This window comes from Pseudorca crassidens, chromosome 1 (assembly GCF_039906515.1).
Source record: "Pseudorca crassidens isolate mPseCra1 chromosome 1, mPseCra1.hap1, whole genome shotgun sequence".
Lineage (NCBI taxonomy): Eukaryota > Metazoa > Chordata > Mammalia > Artiodactyla > Delphinidae > Pseudorca > Pseudorca crassidens.
In genome coordinates, this window is record NC_090296.1 from 11,750,897 (window position 1) to 11,778,613 (window position 27,717).

Below are 27,717 nucleotides of genomic sequence, written 5' to 3' on the forward strand. Positions count from 1 at the left end.
CAACAAAACTCACTAAAAACTAAAGGAAAGATAATTTACAAAGTTAAAAAAATTTTAATGGAAGTAAAAAGAAATTCTTAAAAATAAATTGGCTTTCTTTTAGCACTAATTTTTAAATAAAAACCTTTTAGTAAAAGCAATAAAGCAGAAAAGTTGCTAATTTAAAAATAGAAGAAATGACTGCTTAGCCAAATGTTTAGTTTTTTTTAATTAGGTTATACTATTTAATCATTAAGACATTATAATGGTAATATCTATACATTATACTGGTAATATCTGCTGCACTTACAAAGTGCTTTGATATAGTACACTTCGATGTTAATCAAAATAGATAACAATTTATAAATGTTTCATTACATAGAAATAATCTTATCTTACACTTATTCTATGTGCATCAAACATTACTAAGTTCTTAGTTAATGATATTACATTTACAATTTTACAGTGGTGTGAAGAACTGGTTAGTGTCAAGCATGCTCGCTATTTCAAATTTACATTTATTTTTATTTACTCTTAGTGCAAAATATGTTACAATGTAAGAAAAATGACTACATGCTTTTTATTTGCCATGTGCCTAATTTACCTCGATTTCCTTTGTCTTCTGTTACCCAATGTCCAGGGAAAAACAATTAATAATAATAAAAATAACTTCAGAATAGTTATATAATACTTCTTAGCAATAAATAACTTAAGATTTAGTGTAACTTTTTTATTTTTAAAGGGATTTAATTTACCTTTTTTGTGTGTGATGTATTTAACTTTGTAAGCTTATACTTTACAATGGGATAATATCAACATTCCAGTTACCCCTGCCTGCCTACATCTATTATAAATACCATCAGATTTTCCATCAGACTTTATACTTTCCTCATATAACTCAATTACTCCTAAAAGTACCCCCTTTAAATGTTATATTCTTGATAAACCCACTCACCAAAAATCTGTTTTAAACCTGTAGGATTTTATCCCACTGAAAATTCCCTTAAAATCACAACGGATGTAAGTCAGAAATATTATTTCCCAAACTTCAGCCCTAAATTAGCCTACTACCAACATCCTTCTAAAATTGCAACATGTGGCTCTTATAGAAGTGGCATGGAAAAACAATACTTTGCCTTAGAGAATAAAATTAGTTGTAGAGCATACATTAATGCTTTTCTCTAAATTAAGTACATTGCTCTCATCAAACTTTTCCTTGGTGGGGGAAATATAGCACATTATTCTTTTCAAATACACAGTAGTATTTTTCCAAAGTTTGATATAATTTAACAAACATTAGTGAAATCAACTTTGGAGGCTCTACATTGGTATTTTTCCCTTCCTGTATATGCAGGGTTTCCAAATGATAGCAGCACCAACTTCATATACGTAGGGAAGAAAAAACGTCAGCACTGAAACAGTAAACTTCTTTCTCACTGCTTTTAGATTTAATAAGTAGGTGAGGTTGAGAAAAAATGGCTGAAGATGAATAATCCATGAAACCAGTTTTAAATTACCATTCATGTTTCAATGTAAGGAAATGTTTTCATTTGTGCAAAAACTTAAGAAGGGCTCATGAATAAATGTACAATGCATTGTGATTTCATGATGTTTTGTGAAGTTTATTCATTAAAAAAAGGAAACTTATTTCCCCAACCAAAATGTCTAACTTGGGAATGATAAAACCATCTTCCCCATCTGAGATTCTTTCCCAGAGGTCTGTACACCCAACCAAAAAGAATATTAAGAATGCCCTGCTCAGAAGAGTCTGACCCAGCAGACAACTCTTCACCTTTCCTCTTCACTCCTGAGATCCTCTTTACCAAGCATTTACTTCCAACATCAAGAGAAACCAAGAGAAGAGGAACACTGTGGGTGTGGGGAAAGATGAGGAGTCGCCCTGAGGTATCTATAGCACAGAAAATTAATACGTCATATAAACTTTCTATAAGATTATGAACTTTGCCATTTGAATTAGATCTATGCACTTCATAAAATTTACTTGATTATGCTGTGCGCTAAAGCTACTCTGTGGACAATAAATCAGTCATTTGAAGGTCTGTATTTTGTTCCTAAGCCATTAGAAATTAGAATTCAATTAAGATTATCGAATTGAAACTAGAATCCCTTTTAAAAACATATTAAACATTTACTAAAGAGTTAGCAGCAAGTAGCTTTCCCCAAACTCAATGACTTTTTTAAAAAGATTGTATGTGCTAGCAGTTCGAATGGCACCAGAAGAGTGATCTGGGGGAAGGAATTCCAAAAGAATGTTTGAAATAGGAAGACTAGAAGAAAGCCTTTAAATGTTCTCCCAGATAAAAGGCAAGATCCCTATAGAAGACCTTAGATGTTTAAAATATGGTCCAAGAATGCTCCTAATATAAAATGGACAGATTCCTCTGCAGCCATGAGGGGAGATTAAACTAGATGATCTGCATAGTCACTTTTAATGCTAAAAGCAAACAAAAAACTAAACTCTGAAGTTGTGTATAAACTGTGTGTCCATTGCCACACTTAGATCCCTACGAAGTTGAAATGAGGACACCTCAGCACTCATACAAAATCTTACCCAGGACCCTCGGTCACTGCTAGATTAAGTAAATGCTCTAGAAGAGTTCTTGTGATGGATGGAATTTGGACTCAAGTCAATTCAATTCAACAAATACTTACTGATCCCCTTCTAAGGACAGAACATTGCTCTAGACTCAAGGTCTAGCAAGCTGAGTAACACAGAGGACTTGCCTTATGCTCACCTAGAGTTTGGGGAACCTCCATGAACTCTGAGTCCAACAATAAACTAAGTGGACCTATGTGGACTGTTCAACTGCTGATATAGTCAATTATGGTCTCTATATTTCTCTGCAAATAATCTCTCCTCTCCTATGGATTAAATTAATTGAAGTTAAACACCTAGCCTAATCTCTGCCTTTGAAAATATGTACAAACCTCTACTGAAATCAGAGAGAATTACGTGCATGCATGAATACCAAAGGACTATTACTCTAAAAATGCAATTGTGACTTAAATGATGCTGTTGGAACTTCAAGTTGCATATTTTAACCAAAATAATTTTAACTTCATTGAGAATACCCAAAGAGAAAGACAGAGGGTTACTCTGTGAGAATTTAATGCTTTCTTGTTTCTTTCCAAGAACCTGAATTCTGAAAGCAAGAAGTGCTTCTGAATGTATATAATAAATTATATAAAATGCAAAGGAAACCATCTTGTTTGTAAGTAGAAAGCATTACTGTCAAAGAATCTTGGACACCAAATACTTAGACCATCTTATTTGTCTTGAACTTTCTAACAGCATAAGTAAGATGAAGAATTATAAATATGATTATAACGGATGTATAAACCAACAGTGAGAATGATGAAAATGACCATAACTTGGTCTAATACACAGGACAATAGTTGTAAGTTCTGCATTACTGGAATTATAGGAAAGTAAACAAAAGAGATGAAAACTTTTTTAAAACTGAGGTAGGCAAAGAGAAGAAAGGAAATGCATTGGGTTCAGCTCAAGAGTTGAACCTGTGAGTATTAAAGTCCAACCAGGGACTTGTTACATTCCTCAGTGTCTTCTTTCTTCCTCCCACTTGATGTGTGTGTGTCCTATAGGCTGTCAACTCTGCTCTGACCTACTAGCCACAACGAATTGCTGAGTGGGAGATAGCGCTAAAACATCTGGGAATTGAAACACTGTCCACATCACCTCAGGTATAGCTCAATATAACTTTCAAAAGGATGGGGACTTCTCTGGCGGTACAGGGGTTAAGACTCCGGGCTCCCACTGCAGGGGGCATGGGTTCAATCCCTAGTCAGGGAACTAAGATCCCACAAGCCAGGCAGCACGGCCAACAAATGCAGCGCGGCCAAAAAATAAAGATGGTAAATCTTTGCACCAAGCACTTCCTTTCCTCCCTAGATCTCAAAGAGAGCCAAAATTATACTCTATGGACTCATAATGGATGCCAGCATTCCCAAAGGCCAAACCAAGTTTTTACTAAGAGAAGTGGATTACGATAAGCAGCAATAGTAAGGAGAAGCAGCGTAGCCTAACTGTTCAGAGCGTGTGCTGTGGAGTAGGACTCCCAGGGTCGAATTCTGGTTCCAACGCTCACCAGATACGTAACTTTGAGCAATTTAACCACTCTGGGCTTTAATTTCATTATATATAAAATGGGTATAATAGTATACTTATTTAATAGAATTAATATGAGGGGTTAAATGAGATGACACATGTAAACTGCTTAGAAAAGTGCTTGACATATCATTTCTATTATGTATTATAATATAATATTGCTATGATAATAATAGCTATTGGTTAGTACTACCATTTGTTGTGGCTGTTGATATTGTCTCCCTTTGAAAATAGACTCAATTGCATAGAGTCTTTCCCAACAGCACCTGAATAAACTATTTTAACACTAGTTTTACCATTAAAATGCTGGCACCCATGATCATATTCTAATGATTCACTGCTCAAGAAAATGGAATCCTCATGTCTTGCAAACATGACTTCAATATCCCAAATTTCTTAATTTTTTGGCACCATGACTAAGACCTTAGCAGCAAGTTTCAAACTGCCAACTAGAATGTCACAGTTTCTTTGCAAATGGAATTCGGAATTTGCTTCCTACTGAAAAGTGTCTCTCACTTAGAGAGCTTTCAGAATTTGTGATAAAGGAAAGTGTTTCCCGTTGAGAACCCTGACCTCAAAGACAAAAGGAGAATTCAAGAGGACAGAATCCGGATGTCTTGGTACCTTACCGGATTATTACTGTGAAAACTGAGCTAATTATTCCACTGCCATTGGAAAAGAGAAATGTCCTATAACAAGGTCCTAAACTTACTATGTAAGTATGAAATCTACGAATCTGATCAACAGAATCCCTTTAACATAGAACAAGGACACTAAGGGTTCTAAAGAAGAAGAGACATTCCAAAGAATAAGAACATAGAGATAGTGGCACTGAAGACTAGGAGCTGACTTGATCTAGTGAGGCTTCTTTCTACAAGGCATTCAGTCCGCCCAGGGCAAAGCCTTAGACTGCTGGGAACTCCAGTGCCACTACAGTCGTTCTGAGCTGGTGTTCTTTCCCTAATGCCTATCTTACAAAACTTTTGCTGTTATATAGCTGAAAGAAACGTGTTTCTAAAATCAGATTTGGAGTGAGGAGATCAGGATAATGGAGGAGACCAAGCCTTAGAATTTAATGGAAAGTGAAGTGTGCTCTCACCCCTTCGATGTTATTTCCCCGACAATTGAGTCTTTACCTGAAAGGCTCACCTTTGTCTGCCTGTTTTTCCTAATGAGAACTCTGAGGCAGATGGGTCCTCCCTGTCTCTACCTTATAGTCAAAGCAGACAGTATAAAAGGGTGGCCATGGTTTTGTTTGTTGTCCTCCATATCGATTGTAAAGCATATTGAACACTTGAAGTGTTACATGGATTAAAAATAATTGTTATTATCATAAATTATGCTTCGAGAAACAGGAAATACTACTGATGAACTTAAAATGCTTCGTAATTCTGATTTTCTTTAAGACCATAAGTGTTTCCTGTTCTTAATTTTAAGCAAATGTAGGTTCTCCTTTTAATTCCACTCTATATTAGTGCCAAACATATAACTTTTATCACTATATAGATCTCTTGAAAAGGCGTTCAACTGAGGAAAGCAGGCAGTAGCCATTTTTATCAGTTAGGCCTCTGATCTCATCTGCTATATACACCCAGAAAGCTTGAGTCCAGACTCTTCTGGCAGAGCACTAGAAAACATAAGGCCCTTCAAGACTTTCAGTTCGATAAAAATTTAGGTCCCAATCAATTTAGTAGAACTACCTAATAATTCTTTCAAAGGACAGGATATTTTAAAGCTTACCTTAACAAGGTCTGAGAAAAGTATTTCAGGGTGTTTGCAATATCTGTTCCTGAAGGTACAGGATAAATGTTGTGGAGAACTCGGTTATGATATTCCTGTAAGTACCGGATCTTGGAAGCAACTAGATAAAAGCAAAAAAAAAAAAAAAAAGAAAAAAAAAGAATCATCTTATAATATTTATTAGGCATACAGTTATTTTTTTTAATGATCAGATACAGGAAGTTAATCAGTATTTTAAGGAAAATATGTACATTTTTACTGGAATTCCATGATGGAAACAATTATAAAAGGCCTTTAATTTACTTATAATTGTATTCCACACACAAAATTAGCTATAGTTATCTGGCTTAATATCCTAGTCACAAATTAGCCATTACTTTTTATCACTAAGAAAGGCAGTACTCCAAATCATCCTATAATCACCCCCAAGTTAACTTATTATTAGCAAAATAATAATAGATATATATCTCTGCCACCAGAGAATTATATTTAATAGTGCTTAACTAAAACTGGAGAAAACTCAAAAGGTCTTTCAACAACACTAAAACTCCTGAGACATAGGGAATCCGTTGCATAATAGCAACAATCAAAACCAGATTTTTAATGCAATAAGGGATCATAAAGTGTGTTTAGTGAATGTTTGAACTGTGAGAATTGTTAAAGTAGATTAACTTGGTGAGTGTTAAGTAAGAATGCAATGACTGTGTGGTAACAAATTACAAAAAATGAATGTCACATTTTTCTTCCAAGTAATTTCATAAATTAGGAGACTTCCTAATAGCTTTCTGAGCTTGGCTGCCCAGATCTTCTCAAGATTCAGGAGGGACTAAATAGGCTTATTTACCCTCCTAGACCTACCTGGAGTCACCAGCATTGTCCACATTCCTGACCTGACCTTTGACCTGGCAGCAGTGAATGGCTCAGTTCTAGTCATTCCTCTTTGCAAATCCCAAGGGGCCATGATGATCAACGTCTCTCAGGTCTCCTCTTCCACAGAGCTCTCAACACTGTCCATTTGTCCTTTCAATCTTTAAGGCTACCAAAGGAGCCTTTTTAGGTGGTATGGCTCACTGTCAGCAGTTAACAGAAGACATATCAAGTCCTGGAGAAGCACGGCCTTGCTGTTCCCAACAGCCCATGGAAACAAGCTCCTGGATACACTCTAACTGAAATGCTGGCTTAAGCAACTTGAAGAAAGTCAAAATGCTTTTGATAGGCATGGGATGTAGAATCACAGAATGATGAGACAGCAGAACTAGAAGGACCTTAGTTAGAGACCTTTGCCCATAACCATTTCATTTTAAAGGTGGGGAAAATGAGGCACATAGGTAGTCAACGGCCGAGCTAGACTAGAACTTATGAACCCTGACTCCCATCCAGTGCTCTTTCCACTATGATATACTCTAGAACACCATCTGAAATGAAGTCAGTATGCAGACAGATAGTGGGTGTTCACTGCATGACATCAAAGCAGTTTTCAGCTGTTATTAGGTTAATTATAGATTCTAAATCTCAAGTATACCATTTATCAGATTTGCCTTTTTTCCCTCCTACTATCTGCACTGTTTCCATAATATGGTTAGCATTTTCCACACAAATAAGTCTACATTGTAGATAATAACTATATAACTTGAGTTTATATAGCACATCACCTCTGAAGAAAGCAACAAGTTTAAATCCATTGTCTCAATTAACCCCAATAAGTGTTTGGTTGTAAATAATTTTTTTCCTGAGATGATAAAAATTTAGGTAAAAGTAGATGATAGTTGAAAATGTTTCAGTTACATAATCTGCAAAAATCCATTTTCTTCTCCATGTTTTTGATCTGCCATTCATCATCCTTTTTAAAATTACATTACAGGGAACCCCTATATTAATACATAGTTCTGAGATCCAAGAATTTGAGATATGTGCTAGGCCAGCATACACTTTCTGCATACCCGCCATCACAATAATGCTTTGTTACTGTGACTTTTCTCAAGCTTTAACATTCAGCAGGTTTCTGTCGAGTATTTCAGGAATACCATTAATCATTCTACCACCTTAAAAAGGTGTTGATAGTGTAGGTTTTGGACAATAAGCTCAAATGAGGAGAAAAGTCATAGATCCCCCAACTCAATGCTTGCTCGTGATTCAAGAACTACAAAACTGTCACTACACAAAGACAGTGAGCATTCGAAAACGTGAAATGAACAAATGTGCTTTTTACAGTTCCTTTCATTAAAACGCAGCAAAGACTCCTTTCAATGGGTATCCAAACATTCAAGGGAAAGCACAGAGTCACTCCCTTCTTTGAGATCTTTTAACATTTTACAAATGTTACAATGTATTGCCTTTGTTTACTTACCTGTTTATTTTTCTTTACCAGGTTGTAAATTTCTTGAAGGCAAAAACTATACCTTATTCATGTCTCTATCCCAAGCCTAACACACTGCCTGGCACTTAATAGCAGGCACTCAATACATTTGCAGGATAAATGAACACATGAATTATTAATTTAATAATAGCACTATCACTTCGGGGTTTTTTGCATATATACCTGTCTCCCACACTAGATTGTGGACTCTTTTTATCCCTAGTGCCAGACATCTAGTAGGTGTTCAATAAATAATTGATGAGTGAAGATGGGGAAAAAAGGAAGAAAGAAAGGGGGAGAGAAAGAAGAACAAAAATAGTGGTGAGTAATCATTAAAAACAATTTTTTTTTTATAGAACCGGTTAGAAAAATGTTCAAGCTAATTTGTTCATTGGTGAATGCAACAAAATCCTAGCAGTCACTGATTTATTTAACTTTCCTGTTTTCAACTATTTAAGAACAGCCAGAAAGGTCCCTGACATACAGTAATTTGTAATTGTGCTGAGGATGTGAATGAAATTCATTTACATTTCAACTTTGCATACAAGAGATGGTTGTTTGAGCACACAGCAACCTCGTGGCAGCAGAGGGTTCATATGTAATAATTTACTCCACCCATACGCCTAAATATTGCTGCAGAAACTCAGATAACTGGGTTGACTGGATGTAAACAAATCGTCTCCAATCTCACCTGACCCTAAAGTTACATTTCTCTACTAAGCTCCTTCTTCTACCCTCTTCAGTCACTGTTTCATCTTTCTCCACACTTTTCAAGACTACCCCTACGGCCAGTTTTTTTCCCTTATACTTTAAGAAAACAGAAGCCATCTGCTATAGACTGAATTTTGTCCCCCAAAATTCACATGTTGAAGTCCTAATCTCAAAATGTGACTGTATTTGGAGATCAGGCCTTTAAAGAGGCGATTAAGTTAAAATGAGGCCCTTAGAATGGGCCCTCATCCAGGCTGACTGGTGTCTTTAAAACAAGAGGAGATTACAGCCCAGGAGAGACACCAGAGATGTATGTGCACAGAGAAAGGGCCATATGAGGACACAGTAAAAAGTCAGCCATCTGCAAGCCAAGGAGACAGTCCTCAGGAGAAATCAAATCTGCCGACACCTTGGTCTTGGACTTCTGGCCTCCAGGACAGCAAGAAAATTAATTTCTGTTGTATATGCCATCCTGTCTGTGATACTTTGTTATGGCAGGCCTGGCAAACTGACTAAAATACCACACTAGAGGAAGTCCTCTAAGAGTATAAGTAAAAGCTAAGAGTCTGAGCTCTGAAATCAAACAGCTCTGGACTAAGAATTTGGTTCTCTCTCTACTCAACCCCAGTTTCCTCATCTGTAAAATGGGGATAATCACACCAACTTCATGGGGCTACTGCGAATAATAAATCACTTACTGTGCTACTAACTTAGCATATACCTAGTACATATTCAACATACAGTAAATATCAAACATCAGTCCCACCACGAGTGCCCTCCATCCATCAGTTGTCTCTCCTACATCATTAATTTCTCCCTCCCTATGAAATTATTTCCATAACCATTCAAATAAACTCTAGAATCTCCCTTGTCAAAGGGAAACAAAAAACTTTCCCTCGACTTGACAATCCTTTCCAGCTATTGGCCTCTCTTTAGAGCCAAGATAATAAAGAGTTGTGTACACACTCTCATCTCTCCATCATTTCTATTCTTACTTCTACTCACTCTGCAGCCTGGCTTCTACCTGCACCACTGCTCAGAATCTGCTTTTTCCACCATCGTCTAGGGTCTCTATGTTGCCAAGTCCAATGGGCACTTCGCAGCCATCATTTTACTAGACCTTTCAGCACATTCCATCCCTCCAATCCCTCCTTCCTTGAAACTCTCTCGTTGGTTTCCCTGACAACCACATTCTTTTAATCTTCCTCCTACCTCCCTAGTGTATCCCTCTCAACACACTTTGCCACCTCCCTTATTACTTAAAGTTTAAATGTTGGAATTCCTCAGGACTCAGATTCTGTGCTCCTCTCTCTATACTCTCTCCACAGTTCCATCCATCCAAAGGGCTTGAAGCACCATCTGTACCAACTGCTCTTGAATGTATATCTCGGGACTTCCCTGGTGGTCCAGCGGTTAAGAATCCTCCTTCCAATGCAGGGGACGCGAATTCGATCCCTGGTCGGGGAAATAAGATCCCACATGCCGCAGGGCAACTAAGTCCGCGTGCCACAACTACTGAGCCCATGCGCTCCGGAGCCCGCATGCCGCAATGAAGAGCCCACTCGCAGCAACAAAGGACCCCGCATGCCGCAACACAGATCCCGCGTGCGCAACTAAGACCTGACGCAGCCAAATTAATTAATTAATTAAAAAGAAAACTACACTGAAAAGAAAACTGTATATCTCCATCCCAGATGGGGATGGGTCGCTCTTCTGAGTAACAGACCTTATCTATTCAATTTCTCTTACAGATATTACGCAGCAAACATGTCCAACACTAAACTCTTATCTCTTTCCTCACCACCATCCATGTATTCCACCAAGTCACCCCAGCAAAATGTCCTCGACAGCTCCTATTCCCTCTCCCCCACTCCTTAATCCAATCTGTCACTAAGTCCTGTCAGTGCTACCACCAAAATACACCTCCAACTGTCTTCTGTTCTTTATCTTCACTGTCATCACTGGGCGCCATCATCTCCCGATCAATTCTAAAAGCCTCCTTACTCACCTTTCTGCTTATTTCTCGCCTCTCTCCAGTTCTTTCTCCTCAGAGAAAACAAAGAGATATTTTTTAAATATAAACTGTTTCATGCAAATCCCTCAGTGGCTATCCATTGCACTCAGAATAAAATCCAAAATCCTTAACCAGGTCCCTGCCTATCTTCCAACCCGTCATACCACAAAGGCCAGACACATTGGCTCTTGCCCCAGTTTTTTTGAACACACAAAGCTATTTTTTGCCTGAAAATCTTTATACGTGCTTGTCCCTCTTCCTACTATGCTTTTCCTTCCATATTTTGTCTGTCTAACCCCTTCTCATGCAACAAGGCTGACTTTTCTTTTTTTTTTTCCCATACACGGGCCTCTCACTGCTGTGGCCTCTCCCGTTGCGGAGCACAGGCTCCGGACGCGCAGGCTCAGCGGCCATGGCTCACGGGCCCAGCCGCTCCGTGGCACGCGGGATCCTCCTGGACCGGGGCACGAACCCGTGTCCCCTGCATCGGCAGGCGGACTCTCAACCACTGCACCACCAGGGAAGCCCAAGGCTGACTTTAAATGTCACTTCCCCATGGAAGTCTTATGTCTAAATTGATTCCCTCTCCTCCACCCTCATTTTCCTCTCTCACAAAACCCTATTCTTTTTTTCACAGTAGTTAGCACAATTCTTAGTTATATACTTATTTGGGTGATTGTTGACTATCTCTCCCAAGCGGACAGTAGGCTCCAAGAACTATGTCCCCTGTTCACCACTGTATATGCCCAGTGACTAGTGACTAGTGGGTGCTGAATTTGCTGGATCCTAGTAAGAATGAAAGGAAGAGCAGGAGGGAGGTAGAAAGTGGCTTTCTGCAGCGGTTAAACGGGTTACACTTTGCTTCTTTATGAAAATAGCCAAGGAAGCCAAAGGTTAAAGCTATGATGAAAATGAAGAAAACATGAAAGGGGGGTCTAAGAAAGTGATGATTTTTATCCAGGCAAACACAAGTCTAATCTCTGCTCTCTGCTTCTTCATTGCTCATCCTATCCCTACCATCTTGGAAACTGCTACATCTTGAGAGAAAGAGCCACGGAAACAAAATTCAGTCGTTCATTTTAGGCATAGATAGAAAACTACAAAAATGCTTTAACAAAAATAAACTAATAACTTGTTTTTCTTTAAATCTTAAGCATTTTCCTACGTCTCTAAATATTTTAATTAGGAATTCATTCCTATTTTAAAATTTTTAATTATCTATGCTTATTACCATAAAAGTAAAAAATTCGGGTAAGAAGATAAAAATTACCTGAAGGCCCACTATTCTGAGACAACCACAGATAACATTTTTGGTATATTATCCTTCCTGAAAATTTTCTCTTCATAAATATACATCTACAAAAATGGAGTTATACTGTATACAGATTTAGAATCTGCTTTCCTCACTTTCTATATCTGAAATATATTTCTACATCATCATTTCAATAACTTTATAATTGTCCTTTATGTAAGTGTATCATAATTTATTTACCAATCATCTATTTGTGAACTTTCGGGTTATTTTTACTATTCTATTCAATGCTGCAAAGAATATACTCTTAAATATGTGCACACATCTTTATTCCTTAGAATAAATTTTTAATTGTGTAATTGCTGAGTCAAACAGGAATAATACTCATTTTAAAGCTTTCGGTAAGAACTGAGACATTACCCTTCAGAAAGACAGTATCTCTTTACATACCAATAGTATATGTATAACTAATAATGAATAATAATGTTTATTGAATGTCCACTATTTATCAGGCACTCTATATACATTATTCTTAATATACATTATTTTTAATCCTCACAATAACTTTTCAAAGTGGTTATTATCATCTCCACTTAAGATGAATAAACCAAAGCTCAGAAAGAGTAAATGACTTGCCCAAAGGCACCAAGCTGGGAAGTAGTAGAACTGACAGTTTAACGGGTTACAAGCCAGGCTTCTCCACCAGGTCACATGGTTCCTTAATGATTCTTACTAGTTTAATAATATTTAATTATTAAATACGATATAGCATGAAATACTGACATTTCTCCTATTCTATTGTTCGACATCTAGGTTGTTTCCAATATTTCATTAAGTAACACTAGAGTGAACAGACGAAATATTAGACTAAATCTGTTTTATTTTTTTAGGAAATACAAAATGAAACTTGCTTACTTCACCAGTCCCACACTTTTCTGCCTGAAAAAACAAATCCCTTTAGTCCTTGAAGACCCACCTTAAGAGTCACACCATTCAAGAAACCTTCTAACTGACGCTTACCACTGCCTCCCTTTCGGAAGACTTAAAGCACTCGTTATCTGCCTCAAAAATTTTGCCACTTAATTATATAAATTTTTCACTGATAATAAACTGTTCTGGACGGTTCTAAATGAGTTTCATGTTTGCAAATCTAGTCTCCCTAACAACACTTTAAGATCTTTGAGGACAGAACTCATATATTATTTGTAATGCCCTTAGATCTTGTCACAATGCTGGGCACATAACAGATGGTCACGTTAACACAGGGGTTGAAAGGAATTAAAAGTTTAAACGTCAGCTATCTTACATCTTATTAACGTCCTCTAGATAAATTCTTTAACATTCTAGTATCATTTACACAAATAAGTAATTTCCAGATAAAATTTGTTTCTACAACATGTAATTAACCCAGAACTCTTTTCCTGATTTATTTTCCCCTCATCTCTCACTCAAAAGAACTCCAAATAATCATTTCACTTTATATACTCCAAACATTTTTATAGGTTCTTCATTATTTTTTGCAGTATTTACTCTTTTTTTTTTTCTTAGAATAGGCCACTTATTGTACTTTTCCTGACTTGGACCCTAAACATGCTGGGTAAATGTTGTGGAGCCATCACAACGTCTTGCAGAGAACTCTGGGAAGCAGTGAGTTTCCACCTACAGCTATGTGTGAGCCTCAGGGGTTCTTGTTTGCTTGTCTGCTTGTTTGTTTGCTTGTTTTGTTCTGTTCCTTTTTTGCCAAGTGAGAAATTAAAATAATACTTCCTCCACATTCTTTGCAAAAGTTGATTATTAACGTTGTAGATTTGGAAGCATATATCTTAAATCCATCTTATTTTTTATTGGTTTCCTCTTCCACTCCATAAAGTCTGAGACTTTATGGATTTGCTGTGATTGCGTCCTTTTAAACTATTCATCTTCTTTTCAGTTTAACCTTTCATTGAGAAATGACAGACATAAACACAGAGTATTTGGACATACTTCACAAATTTGGATTGCTATAAATATTCACTTCAGTGGTTAAAGTAAGAATTATGCCTGGTTCCTTTTTCACTTCTTTTTTTATTAATTTATTTTTGGCTGCTTTGGGTCTTCATTGCTGTGCACAGGCTTTCTCTAGTTGCGGCAAGCAGGGGCTACTCTTCGTTGCGCTGCGCGGGCTTCTCATTGCAGTGGCTCCTCTTGTTGCGGAGCACAGGCTCTAGGCGTGCGGGCTTCAGTAGTTGTGGCACGTGGGCTCAGTAGTTGTGGCTCACGGGTTCTAGAGTGCAGGCTCAGTAGTTGTGGTGCACGGGCTTAGTTGCTCTGTGGCAAGTGGGATCTTCCTGGACAAGGGCTCAAACCCGTAACCCCTGCATTGGCAGGCAGATTCTTAACCACTGTGCCGCCAGGGAAGTCCCTCATTTCTTCTCTTGATTAGAGCATCAGACGCCTTAATCACCCTACATATCTGTCCTAACTTACTATTTTTGTGTCTCTCAAAGTGTTTGTCGTGTCCAATAGATTCTACTCCTTGGCCCAATTGGTTCTATCTAGAAATAGTCTCTAAAATCTATTCTCTTCTCCATCTACATTTACATCACCTTAATTCAAGCCTGCATATCTCTTTCCTAGATTACTGCTGTCACATCCAGACTGATCCCCTTCTGATCCTTTTCTTACATGACATCCGGAGTAATCTTTCCAAAATGCAAGTCTTCCTCCTTTCCTGCTGGTTGAAATCCAGATAATTAACTCAGCGTATAGAGTCCAGCATGAATGGATCCCTGCTCATCTGTCAAGCTTCATCTTCCGTCTTTTCACTAAGTACCACACTTCAGCCATAATGACTTGCAAAAAACCCCGACACGACGCTCTCACCCTTCCATGGTTTTGCATACACTATTCTCTCTACAGGAATACAACCCATACTTCTCTGCCTGGCCACCTCCTAAGAATTCTTCATATCTCAGCTATAACCACTTCCACCGTAGACAACTAACCCTCCCTACCACAAGCTGCATTAAATGGTCTCATTGGCACTCTCACAGCACACAGGGCTTCGCTCTATCATAGCCCTTATTGCCACATGCTATTGATATAATTATTAACTAACGGCCTCCTCCACTGCTCTGAGCCTCAATTTCCTAACCTATAAAACAGGGATGATGATATCTCTCTCGCAGCGTTGCTAAAGGATTTAAAATATTACATACATAAACTGTTTAGCACAATGACTGGCACATAGTGGATAATAAATTGCTACTAAAATTAGCAGTTACACGTGAGATCCTTCTGCTTCCCCCTTTCCAGTCCAATACTCTGGTCCCTCGAAATGGAATGACTGTAGAGTAAGGAAAACACAGCAGTGATCTTTCATCAACAAAATCAAGCATAACCCCCTACACACACACACACACACACACACACACACACACACACACACACACACACACACACAATATAAATACTGCGTTTGGTACTAAAACCCAGTTCTATATTCAGAAACTCATCTTTTTTAAAGAATAAATACAGCTAATAATAAAGATGTTCAGAAATGGAGATGTGGGGAGAACAATGCAGCAACGCATGGCTTGGGAGTTCTAATGAGGAGCCAGAGTTCTTTGCAAATCCTTGATCAAAGAATGATCCTCCCTCTTTGAGGAAGGTCACCCTCTTGAACTGAAACCTCCTAAAAGTAACAAATGAAGGGAGACGGGAAAGGACACACATATTTAGAGAGTCAAACAGTGAAATCTCCCCTCAAAAGCAAAAAGATGTCACATGTCACAAATCTCATTGTCAATTCTTCCAAATATTCGTGTACTTACATGTATAACCTTCAGTGAGTTTTACTTCCAGGAGACAAACTTTATATGGCACTTTCAGCAGACAGGAGAGGTCAGCGAACACTCCCATTCTTGGGCAAGTGACTCCAACACCACCATCATCATCGTCATCATCATCATCACCATCAATCACACTTGTATAGCCATTTACATTTTTCCAAGCATTTCCACATACATTATTTGTTACATTTTTTGAACAGTTAACTTGTGAAAAACAATACGTCAGGAGTTCTAAGACATTTTTGACATTGAGCAAAAGTTAAGCATCAAAGGTGAAGGGAAAGATACTAGTGTTCTTATTCATTCATCAGATATTGTTGATTGAACACTCACTATGTGCTAGGCACCTTGAGGCATGGGTAAATCAACAATAAAAAAAGACATAATCCTCATCCTTTGAGTCACAATCACAATAATAATTCTAAATTCTGAGTGTTTACTTTGTGCCAGTGAACATAAAAATAATAGTTCTTTTTTAATAATAATTATTATTATTATTATTGCCATATTACCAATGAAAAAACCAAGGCTTAGAGAGGTTAAGTAATTTGCCAAAGGTCACACATGAGGTAAATGATAGAGCACTTACATGTCACCTATAAAGAGAAACAATTGAACAAACTGTGGCCCACCATACATTTTTTAGCATATGTTTAAAAACACATAGATACATAAAATCGTCCAATGCTTTCACGCATGAATTAGTGAGACCTGACCGCTTGCCAACTGGAAAACCTCTTAACATGGAAAAACCTCATTTGTCAGAAATGGGGCACTGGAAATAAAGAAAGGGGGAAAAACAATTTATTCAAGTGAAAACTGAAGATTCCTGTTTGGTTCCTATTGCACTGTTGGTCCTGAGAGCTTGTGCTAGGAACTGTGAAAGTCAGATTCATTTCATATTGTGATGGAGAAAGTGATAAAGGCAGTGAATCTTCTTCAAGTTGAGTGTTTGTTGGATATTAGTAATATTTGAAATGGAATATGAATCTCTATTTTATTTTAATACAATCAGGTTAGGTTATACAAGTTTGTTTTTAGAAGTTTACTGGATAGCTTCCTCAGATCAAGATTTTGAAATTGAAGAATCTAAGAGGCCAAAATTTAAGTACCTCACATCCCATCTGAAGAGTTACTCACAAGCTTGTACTTTCTTTCTGATGTGATGAGACCTCTGAATACTGTACTTGAAACTGCAAGGACGGGGGGAACAAGAGTATTACTGATTTGTTCAAGGAAGTATAAATCTAGACATACGGCTTTAGCAGAAGAAAACTAGAGAATATTTTAACTCTCATTGCTAAACTGTACTGAGCTGTCTATAAGCATAGATTTTTGAGGAACTGAGGAGATATTTGGTAGAAATTTCAGAGATATGCCAAGGTTGATGAGTATGAATCATTCTTTAAGTTTCTACATCTAAGTGCAATACCCAAGACATATCTGAATTATCAACCATCTATCCAATCAGTGTGGTTCCACCTCAAAAGAAAATGATTGTACCGAAAATAAATTATACTCCTTAAGAATATGCAGATATCGTGCAACTGTCTAAATAAGAACCTGACTTACAGACAGCGCTGTCCTGAAACTTAAGTGTCTGGTTACATGGACAAACTCAAAAATGTCTGGGATCCTGTTTTCCTGATAAAGTACACTCTCTTCCATGACAGTGCTACAGTCCAAATTGAGATTCATGATCAACCTGCAGTTAAAATTCAGATGTGCTGTGACTCAGAACATACTACACAATACTCAAAAACAATTCAGTCCATCACACAACAACATTTTCTCTAAACTGATCAAAACTGAACACCAGTTAAATATAAAATGATAACTCTTTAGAGACTCTTTTTTTAAGACTCTTAAAAATATAACGTCTCCTTAGTATTTACCATGTGCAAGGCAATGTTCTAAGCACTTTACCCTTTTAACCCTTGTAAGCCTCACAACAATCCAATGAGGTAGGAGCTATTTTATTCCCCTGCCCTTCTTTTTGTACATATGAAAAAACTGAAGGCATTGCTATCAAGTTTAAAAATTCAGGCCTACATGTAATTTGTACTTTCACTCATTCAGCAAATATTTACTGAAGGTCAACTATGTGCCAAACACTAGGGATATAACAATGCATGAGAGAGCTGCAGCCCTTGATCTCATGTTGCTTATGATAAAGTGTGAAAGATGAATGGAAAGGGCAAAATAAAATTGCTTTAAAGGTCTATAAAGATACGGGAACTAAAATAGAGAATAAGGCAAAGGATAAGGAATGCCTCCTTTACATAGGATGGTTTGGAAAAGCCTCCCAGAAGAGATTATATTTAAGTTAAGACATAAAAAATGAGAAGACAACAGCCATGAAAAAGTGGGAGAAAGTTTCTAGGTTAAGACCACAAAAGTGAACACAAGCATCTAAATCACGCGTACTTGAAATGCTACCAAACTACAGTAAAAGATTTTTTTTAAGACAAGAAGAAAGGGACAATAAGCAAGAAGACACACAACAACATAATTCTGGAAGCTTGAAAACCAATAGACAAGTAGCCATTGACTTGGCAGATCAAACAAAGTCAAATCCCAGGCCAGCAGTGAGGAAAGCTGAGAAACAACGATGTGCATCTCAGAATTCTCAAAAGGCATGGAATTGGCAGCACTGTTAGCTCTGGAACTGCAGGGGTGGGAGGCTGGGGGGTACGAATAGGAACTTTTAAAAAGAGAGATTGGTTGAAAGCTGTTTAAGAAGCAATTGGGGGACTTCCCTGGTGGCGCAGTGGTTAAGAATCCACCTGCCAATGCAGGGGACACGGGTTAGAGCTCTGGTCCGGGAAGATCCCACATGCCGCGGAGCAACAAAGCCCGTGCGCCACAACTACTGAGCCTGCGCTCTAGAGCCTGCGAGCCACAACTACTGAGCCCATGTGCCTAGAGCACGTGCTCCGCAACAAGAGAAGCCACCGAAATGAAGAGTAGCCCCCGTTCGCCACAACCAGAGGAAGCCTGCATGCAGCAACAAAGACCCAACGCAGCCAAAAATAAATAAATAAATATTTTTAAAAAGAAGCAATTGGATCCCTAAATTCTCTCCCTACCTCACATCCCTGAGGGAGCACCTCTCCCCAACTCAGCAGAGCTGAAGTTTATTGTCTAAAGAGAATGTACACCAAAGGGTCTCTGGAATGGAAGAAACTAAACACAATTGAAGACCAAGGTAACCTACTTAAACACAAGGAACTGGTGGTTATATGAAGTGTGAATACTGAATAGAGAGTAAGTCAAACTCTGCCCCCTCCCCACACACACACCTAGCAGCCAGACCCTTACTCTTCAAGCTGTAGATTAGAAGCCTCTTTTTTTCTCCTTCCTTCTGTGAATCTGACCAGTCAAAGAGGAAAGACCTAAAGACAGACAGTGACATCAGGGGTTCCCCCAGTAAATGGCCCACCGACGCGCTCAGGTCAGCTCCTTAGTCCCAACCCGTAATCATGAGTGGATAGCAAAGGACGTCCAGCCCTCTAAAAAAAAGCCTCTAGCATGGAAGACAAACGGAAGGAACAAAACATCAACTTGGAGAAAAAGAATCTATGTAAGAGAAGGAAACCTTTTTAAAAAAACTGTCATTAATATCAGAAATATGAGACTCTATCCACAAATGATAAAAAAGCAATATACAGAGAACAAAACAAAACAGAAAACAGTTCTTAGAAATTAAAAACATGATCCCAGAAATAATCAATACTCAATAGAAGGGCTAGAAGATGCAGTTGAGGAAATTTCCCAAAGTACAGCAAAAAGAGAGACAAAATAAGAAACGATCAATCCTAGAGCTCTAACATGAGAATAAAAGGAGCTTCAGGAGAAAAAGCAATAGCAAAACCAAAAGGGTTAAAAAATTAACATGGGAATTCCCTGGAGGTCCAGTGGTTAGGACTCCGTGCTTCCACTGCAGGAGGCCCGAGTTCAATCCCTTTTTGGGGAACAAGGATCCCACAAGCCACGCGGCACAGCAGAAAAAAAATTAACAAAATTATTTTTTTTAATTTAGAAAATGGCAGATTAAAAAGGTCCACCAAAATGAATAAAAATAGACATATAACAAAGCGCATCTTTATGAAATGTCAGAAACTTGTGACAAAAAAATTCAACGTGCTTCTAGAGGTTTTTTTTTTAAAGCAACATCACTTAGGAAAGATCAGGAATTTTGGACTTCTCAAAAGCAACACTGGAAGCAAGACAATAATGAAACAATGCCTTTAAAACCCTGGGAGAAAAATGATCCTCAAAGTAGAATTCTATATTCAGGCAAACTATAAATCAAGAATAAAGACATGTTTATACATTACTGGTTTCAAAAAATTTATTTCCCATGCATCCTTTCTCCTGGGAAAGACCCAACTGTGCATCAGGCATAGACAGCAACCGGACAAGATCAGAGCACTGTGGTCCAAGACAGAGTGTTGAAAGCTGTCATCACAAAGAGCCCCATACCTATATACAGGGTTGTTTTGTTGTTGTTTTTCTTGTTTTTTTAAATTTATTTATTTAGTTAGTTATTTTTGGCTGCGTTGGGTCTTTGTTGCTGCACGCGGGTTTTCTTTTTTCTAGTTGCGGCGAGCGGGGGCTACTCTTCCTTGCAGTGAGCAGGCCTCTCATTGCGGTGGCTTCTCTTGTTACAGAGCACGGGCTCTAGGCGCGCGGGCTTCATTAGTTGTGGCACGTGGGCTCAGTAGCTGTGGCTCACGGGCTCTAGAGCACAGGCTCAGTAGCTGTGGTGCAAGGGCTACGTTGCTCTGCGGCATGTGGGATCTTCCCGGACCAGGGCTCAAACCCGTGTCCCCTGCATTGGCAGGTAAATTCTTAACCACTGTGCCACCAGGGAAGCCCTATATACAGGGTTTTTAACCCAAGGCGGAAGGCCTGGGTGAATGTGCCCCAGACTCTTATTTGTTCTCGAGCCAGCAAAGCACCTACTCTCTTCCACAGTCTCCTGAAACAGCTAAGAACACTCATTTTACTCCCAAAGAAGTGTTCCTTGACCTACTTCTAAGGGCTGGGGGTAGGTCATGTTGAGCTTAAGCAGAAAATACAGAGTAACCCACTCCCCAACCATATTTTTGCCAGAGGTCCAGTACCTGGCTCACACTTCTGCATCTGGCAAAAGCCCCAGCTGTCTTGTTTTTCTGGACTCACTCCTGACCTTGCTCAGTGATGTCCCTGGAAGGGACTCTCATGAATACTGAATTCGGACTGTTTTCCAGAGACTCTATTTAGTTTCTCTTGATGTTATGAAAGAGGACATAAAATTATATATACAGATTCAAAAATAATATTAAATGCATACTCATGTACCCACCACCCAGATTAAAATATGGAACATTTCCTGTATCTTATGCGTTATCTATCTCTAATTTCATCCCTCTCACTCACCATAAAGGTAAATACTTTTCTAAATTTTCTGAATCATTTCTTTGCTTTTCTTTACAGTTTCATCCCCGGAGCATGTATATAGTGCATATAAACATTATACTATTTCATTTCAGAAAACTGAAGAGCAAGCCTAAGCCTAGTGGTATAAGGAAAGCTCAATATTGCCATTGATTAGGAGGCTCCCATATTTACAAGTTTTGGTCATCTCCTCTTAATGGCAACAGGAAAAAAGAAAGGACTAAAGGGACTGCTGTGACTTCATCTTGATACAGACGTAGAGAGTGGGTGAGGAGTCACAAGCCTGGTTCTAAAGGCAACAGCCATTTATCCAAGAAATGGATCTTAAATACCAGAGAATAGGGTTTTTAAAAGAGTCATGTTAAATACCCTAAAGGAGGAGGATTCCAGGAAGAGGGCAATGGCAGCAGCATAGGTTGCGAAGCAACCCAAGCCCCTCCAATAAAAATGGAAAGGTCAATGAGGGTGACAAACCCAAAGACTGGCTGACAAAACTATCTACAACAAAACTAGGTGACAAGGTAGCCCCATGAACCAATTACAAGTGGATAGGGACAAACTTCTGTTAGCTACACTTCCATGCAACATCAGTATCCATGTTGGAAGATACACAGGGAAGACACATAAGGGCCTCTGATGGTCCTCTGGTCAAAAGAACTCTCAAATCATCCACAGGTACTCACTGGAAACTGTGGTGTCCCAATCTGAAAATAGAAATCAAAGCAAGGAGGGAGTTCTTCAGATGATAAGATCTGATAATGATGGAACAGACTCTCAACCCTAACAAGTAACAAGCCGAGCCTAACCTCGAGATAAAGCTCTGTCTTCAGAAGAAACTGTGGGGAAGAGAATCCCAATCCCAAGAGAGAACAGTGTAAGGATATTAGATGCAAAGGAAGTCCAAATTAAAATGGGAAAGAAAACCAAAGAAAGCAGGTCTCAGAAAGTACACGAGTATATTGTTTTATCACTCTGCCCAAAAAATAAAAAATGAAAGAGGAGCCCTAAAGTTATCCTGAACCACCCCCTCTGTCTTTAAAAATTGTAGAAAAACCTATTTCACTTTAAAAATGAGCAATGGAAAATCCCATATGAATTTATCATAAGAGAAAGAGAATAAGAAGCAGAGGCACGTGCACTAAGCAGATGAAAACTGTAACCCAATACTTCAAAGCAAAAGCTAAAAGAAATTAAGAAAATGATTGAAACTGTGTTGTTAACACACTGAAATTAGAAGAGACTAAAGAAGAGATTGTGACAATCAACGTGAAAGAACTCTAGAGAGAATTAGAAATAAAAGAAAAATATATTTTTTAAATGAAGACTAAACCAGTAGAAACACAGGAGTAAATAAACGCAATGGGTGATGCTTAAGAAAGATAAAGCATGGAAAGGAGGAACTCTTTAAAATTAAAAAGAAGGGCTTCCCTGGTGGCGCAGTGGTTAAGAATCTGCCTGCCAATGCAGGGGACACATGGTCTGGGAAGTTCCCACATGCCACGGAGTAACTAAGCCAGTGTGCCACAACTACTGAGCCTGTGTTCTAGAGTCCGTGAGCCACAACTGCTGAAGCTCGCACACCTAGAGCCCGTGCTCCGCAACAAGAGAAGCCCCCACTCGCCGCAACTAGAGAAAGCCTGCGTGCAGCAACAAAGACCCAATGCAACCAATAAATAAATAAAAGAATCTGCCTGCCAATGCAAGGGTCATGGGTTTGAGCCCTGGTCCGGGAAGATTCCACATGCCGCAGAGCAACTAAGCCCGTGCACCACAACTACTGAGCCTGCGTTCTAGAGCCCAGGAGCCACAACTATTGGGCCCACGTGCCACAACTACTGAAGCCCACGCGCTTAGAGCCGGTGCTCCACAACAAGAGAAGCCACCGCAATGAGAAGCCCGCGCACTGCAACAAAGAGTAGCCCCTGCTTGCTGCAACTAGAGAAAGCCTGCGCACAGCAACGAAGACCCAACACAGCCAAATAAATAAATTTATAAAAAAAAAAGAAAAGAAAAGAAATGAAGAGGCTCTAGGTTATGATAAAATAAACCTCTACCTACAATCCCTCTTCCTCTCACAGAAAACAACTAAGAAGCTTGTACATAATGAAAAAGCAACCCCCTGAAGGTACAGGAGAATGAGCAGAAGCAGATAGACTCTGATAGGGGAATTCCAGCTACCAAGGAGGAGGGAAGACAGGCAACTATACCAGCAAGCTCCTGTCTCCATGGGCCTGGAGCTAAGTGCAGCCCACGCAGTGTGCACAGTGGTGAGAGCAGACATAGAAAAACCCACAAGCTTTCTGGCCTGGGCAAACAGAAAAGGAAAACTGGCAAACTGTGAATGTTGAAGAGAGTAGGGGAATCTACCTCCCTGACTGACCCCTGAACCACACGAGTACAAAACAGACTCTAAGCAGCCCAGCAAAAGGCAAAAGATTTGAGCAGAGTAAGGATTTACTGCATAAGCAACAGAGTTTTACGGTTCAAGTCCAGCCAAGAAAATGACCCATTAAAACAAAGGAAACACTATTTGCCAGTGGGAAATCACAGAATCCAAAGTTTTCACAACTTTACATTCATAATGTCCAGGACACAATCGAAAATTAGCCAACATATGAAGAAGAAAGAAAATAAAACACATTCTCAGAAGAAAAGAAAATCAAACTAGTTTGATCACTAAATGAAACAGAGGTTGGAATAACAGACAAGGTATAAGCAACTACTATAATATCCTCAATGAAGTAAAACAAAACATGCTTTCAATGCTTGAAACTCTCATTAGAGAAATGAGAAGTCCCAGCAGAAAAATAAAAATAATAAAAGAAGAACGAGATGAAAATTCTAGAACTGAACAACATAATTTCTGAAATAAAAACGTGACTTGATAGACTTAACAGCCAAATGGACATGACAGAAGGAAGAGTACATGAACTTGAAAACAGAGCAATAGAAAGCATCCAAGGTGAAGAACAGACGGAAAAAAAGGTTGAAAAAAACAAAGTGATCAGGGCCCAGAAACCTGTTACATAACATCAAACAGTACAATTAAGGATATGTAATTGGACTATCAGAAAAGGAGAATGGAAAGAATAGAGCAGAAAAAAATGTTTAAAGAAATAATGGCCAAAGATTTCCCAAATTTGATAAAAGACAGAAATTTTCAGACACAGAATGATAAGCAAACAACAAGCAGAATAAACTCTAGCAAACTATGCCAACAGAAACCCATATGATATTCAAACTACTGAAGACAAAGATAAACAGTATATCTTGAAAGCAGCGAGAAAAACAATATATTTTATACATATTATGGGAATAATACAACTGATGGCTGAATTCCCCTGTGACACCATGAAGGCCGGATGGAATAATACCTTTAAAGTACTGAAAAAAACAAGAAAAGCTGTCAAAGCAGAACTCTATATTCAGCACAATTATTATTCAAAAATAAAAGCAAAATGGAGGGGATGAATTGGGAGATTGGGATTGACATATATACACTAATATGTATAAAATAGATAACTAATAAGAACCTAATGTAAAAAAAAAATAAAGCAAAATGAAGACATTTTCAGGCAAAAGAAATCTAAGAAATTTGGTCATAAGCAGAGTTGCAGTTACAGTTTTTGGGCTGAAGAGAAAAGATACCAGATAGAAACTTGGATCCTCAGAAAAGAACGAAGAGCATCAGGAATGGCAAATCTCTTGGTAAATACAAAAGACTATATTTTCTTTTTCCTCTTAATTTCCTTATTAACTATACAATTTTAAAGTTATAACATTGTCCTGTGTCGTATATAACATATGTGTATGTATTACATATAACTATAAATTAAAGAGCGATATGAGACTATAAGGTTGCAAGGTTTCTATATTTTAAATAAAGTAGTACATTAACTGCAAATCAACTGTGAAAATTAAAGGTACGTTATAATTGCTAGGAAGCCAATAGGAAATTATAAAACATTAAAAGAAAATGGATGGAAAATATACACCACACAAACAGTAAACAAAAGTAGGCTGGAGTAGCATTATTAATATTAGATAAAACAGATTCCAAAACAAACTACATTAACAAGGATAAAAAAGACACTTCATAATGTTAAAATGGATGACTCAACAGGGAAACATAACAATCATAAATGAGTACCAACCCAGTATCAGAGCTTCAAAACACAAGAAGCAAAAAATGACAGTTTTAAAGGGAAAAATAGAGAGTTCCATAGTCATAGTTAGAAACTGCAATATGCTTTTATCAGCAACTGACAGAAAAACTAGACAAAAAACAGCAAGGACATAGACGATTTGAACATATCAACAAACAACTGCAGAATATACATTCTTTTCAAGTGCTTATGGAATGTTTACCAGTCAGTGTAGACCACGTTTTGGGCCATAAAACAAGTCTTAATTAATGTCAAAATATTGAAGTATATAGAACATGTTCTCTGACAAAAGTGGAATTAAGTTAGAAATTGAAAACAATAAATAAGATAATCGGGCAAAATCCCAAATATTTAGAAATTAAACAACACCCTTCTAAAGAAACTTTGGGTCAATGAAAAATATTACAAGATAAATTAGAGAATATTTTGAACTGAAATATAATAAAAATAGAACCTATCAAAATTTGTGGAGTGCAGTTAAAGTACGGCTCACATGGAAATTTATGGATTTAAGTGCCTATATTCAAAAACAAGAAAGGTCTCAAATCAATAAACTTTCACTCTAAAAAGATGGAAAAAGAAGAGCAAATTAAACCCAAAGCAAACCAAAGGAAGGAAATAGTATAGATAGTGACAGAAATCAATAAAATAGAAAACAGAAAACAATCAAAATCAGGGCAACTAAGCCCACGAGCCTCAACTAGAGAGCCCATGTACCACAAACTACAGAGCCCACGTGCTCTGGAGCCCACATGCCACAACTACTGAGAAGCCCGCGGGCCGCAATAAAGATCCTGCATGCCGCAACTAAGACCCGACCCAGCCAAAAATAAAATAAATATTTTTTTAAAAAGAAATAAAAGACAGACATAGCAACAGATTCTACAGATATAAAAAAGGGTAACAAAGTATTATTACACACAACTTTAAGACAATATATTGACAACTGGACAAATTTGTCAAATGGTCAAAATAGACAAATTCCTTGAAAGACACAAATAACAAAACTAAGAATAAATTAAAGCAAAACAAAAACTTGAAGAGTTCTATATCAATTAGATAAATTCAATTTAAAATTTAAAACATTTGTTAAAAAGGAAAGAAAAAATCTTCAGGCTCTGATGGCTTCAAATGTCAATTTTATCAAAAATTTAAGGTAAAATGAATATCAGCTCTATACAAACTCTTTCAGAAAATGTAGAAAAAAGGAACATTTCCTAACTCATGAGGTCAATTTTACCCTGATCTGAAAACCAGACAAAAATATTACAAGAAAATAAAACTGCAGACCAACATCTCTCATGAGCATAGACACAAAAATCCTTAACAAAATACTAGCAAATAGGGAGTTTCTTGGTGTCTAGTGGTTAGAATTTGGTGCTTTCACTGCCGTGGCCCAGGTTCAATCCCTGACTGGGGAACTGAGATCCCACAAGCCATGCTGTGCAGCCAAAAAGAAAAAAAGTAGCAAATAGAAACCAACAAAATTTTACAAGGATATACATTATGACCAAATGTGGCTTATTTCAGGAATGCAAGTTGTTCAATATTGTGAAAGGCTCAAAGCTTTCTACCTAAGACCGAGAACAAGGCCAGGATATCCACTCATACCACTTTTAATTAACACTGTCCTGGAGGTCCTAACCAGTGCTGTAAGACAATGAAAAGAAATAAAAGGCATAAAGATTTGAAAGGTAGATGTAAAACAATCTTTATTCACAGATGACATGATGATGGGGTGTGCTGAAAACCTTAAGTAATTCCCAAAAAAGCTACTAAACTAATAAGTGAACATTGCAGGGGTGCAGAATATAAGATCAACATACAAAAATCAATGGTATTTCTCTAAACTAACACCAAATAATTAGAAAATGAAATTTGAAAAACAACTACATTCACAAAAATGCTTAGGAATAAATTTAATGAATGACATGACAACTACAAGACATTACGAAGCGGAATTAAATAAGATCTAAATAAGTATACATATATATCATTCCAAGGATTGGAAGACTCTATGTTGTTAAGATACTAATCCTCCCCAAATTGATCTATAGACCAAAATTCAAATAAGCTTCTT

At 37.8% G+C, this 27,717-nt stretch overlaps 1 protein-coding gene across 9 annotated transcripts in view; it reads right to left on the minus strand.

Annotated features, from left to right (window-relative positions):
• UNC79 (unc-79 homolog, NALCN channel complex subunit) overlaps positions 1-27,717 on the minus strand; it is a 248,943-nt gene that overhangs the window by 205,455 nt on the left and 15,771 nt on the right. For all 9 annotated transcript variants that reach the window (XM_067727070.1, XM_067727065.1, XM_067727087.1 and 6 more), the window contains exon 2: positions 5,867-5,987. Coding sequence is in view for 8 of the 9 variants with exons in the window: in XM_067727065.1 (XP_067583166.1) it covers positions 5,867-5,987 (121 nt within the window). In the remaining variant the exon portion in view is untranslated. The remainder of the gene's footprint in view (positions 1-5,866; positions 5,988-27,717) is intronic.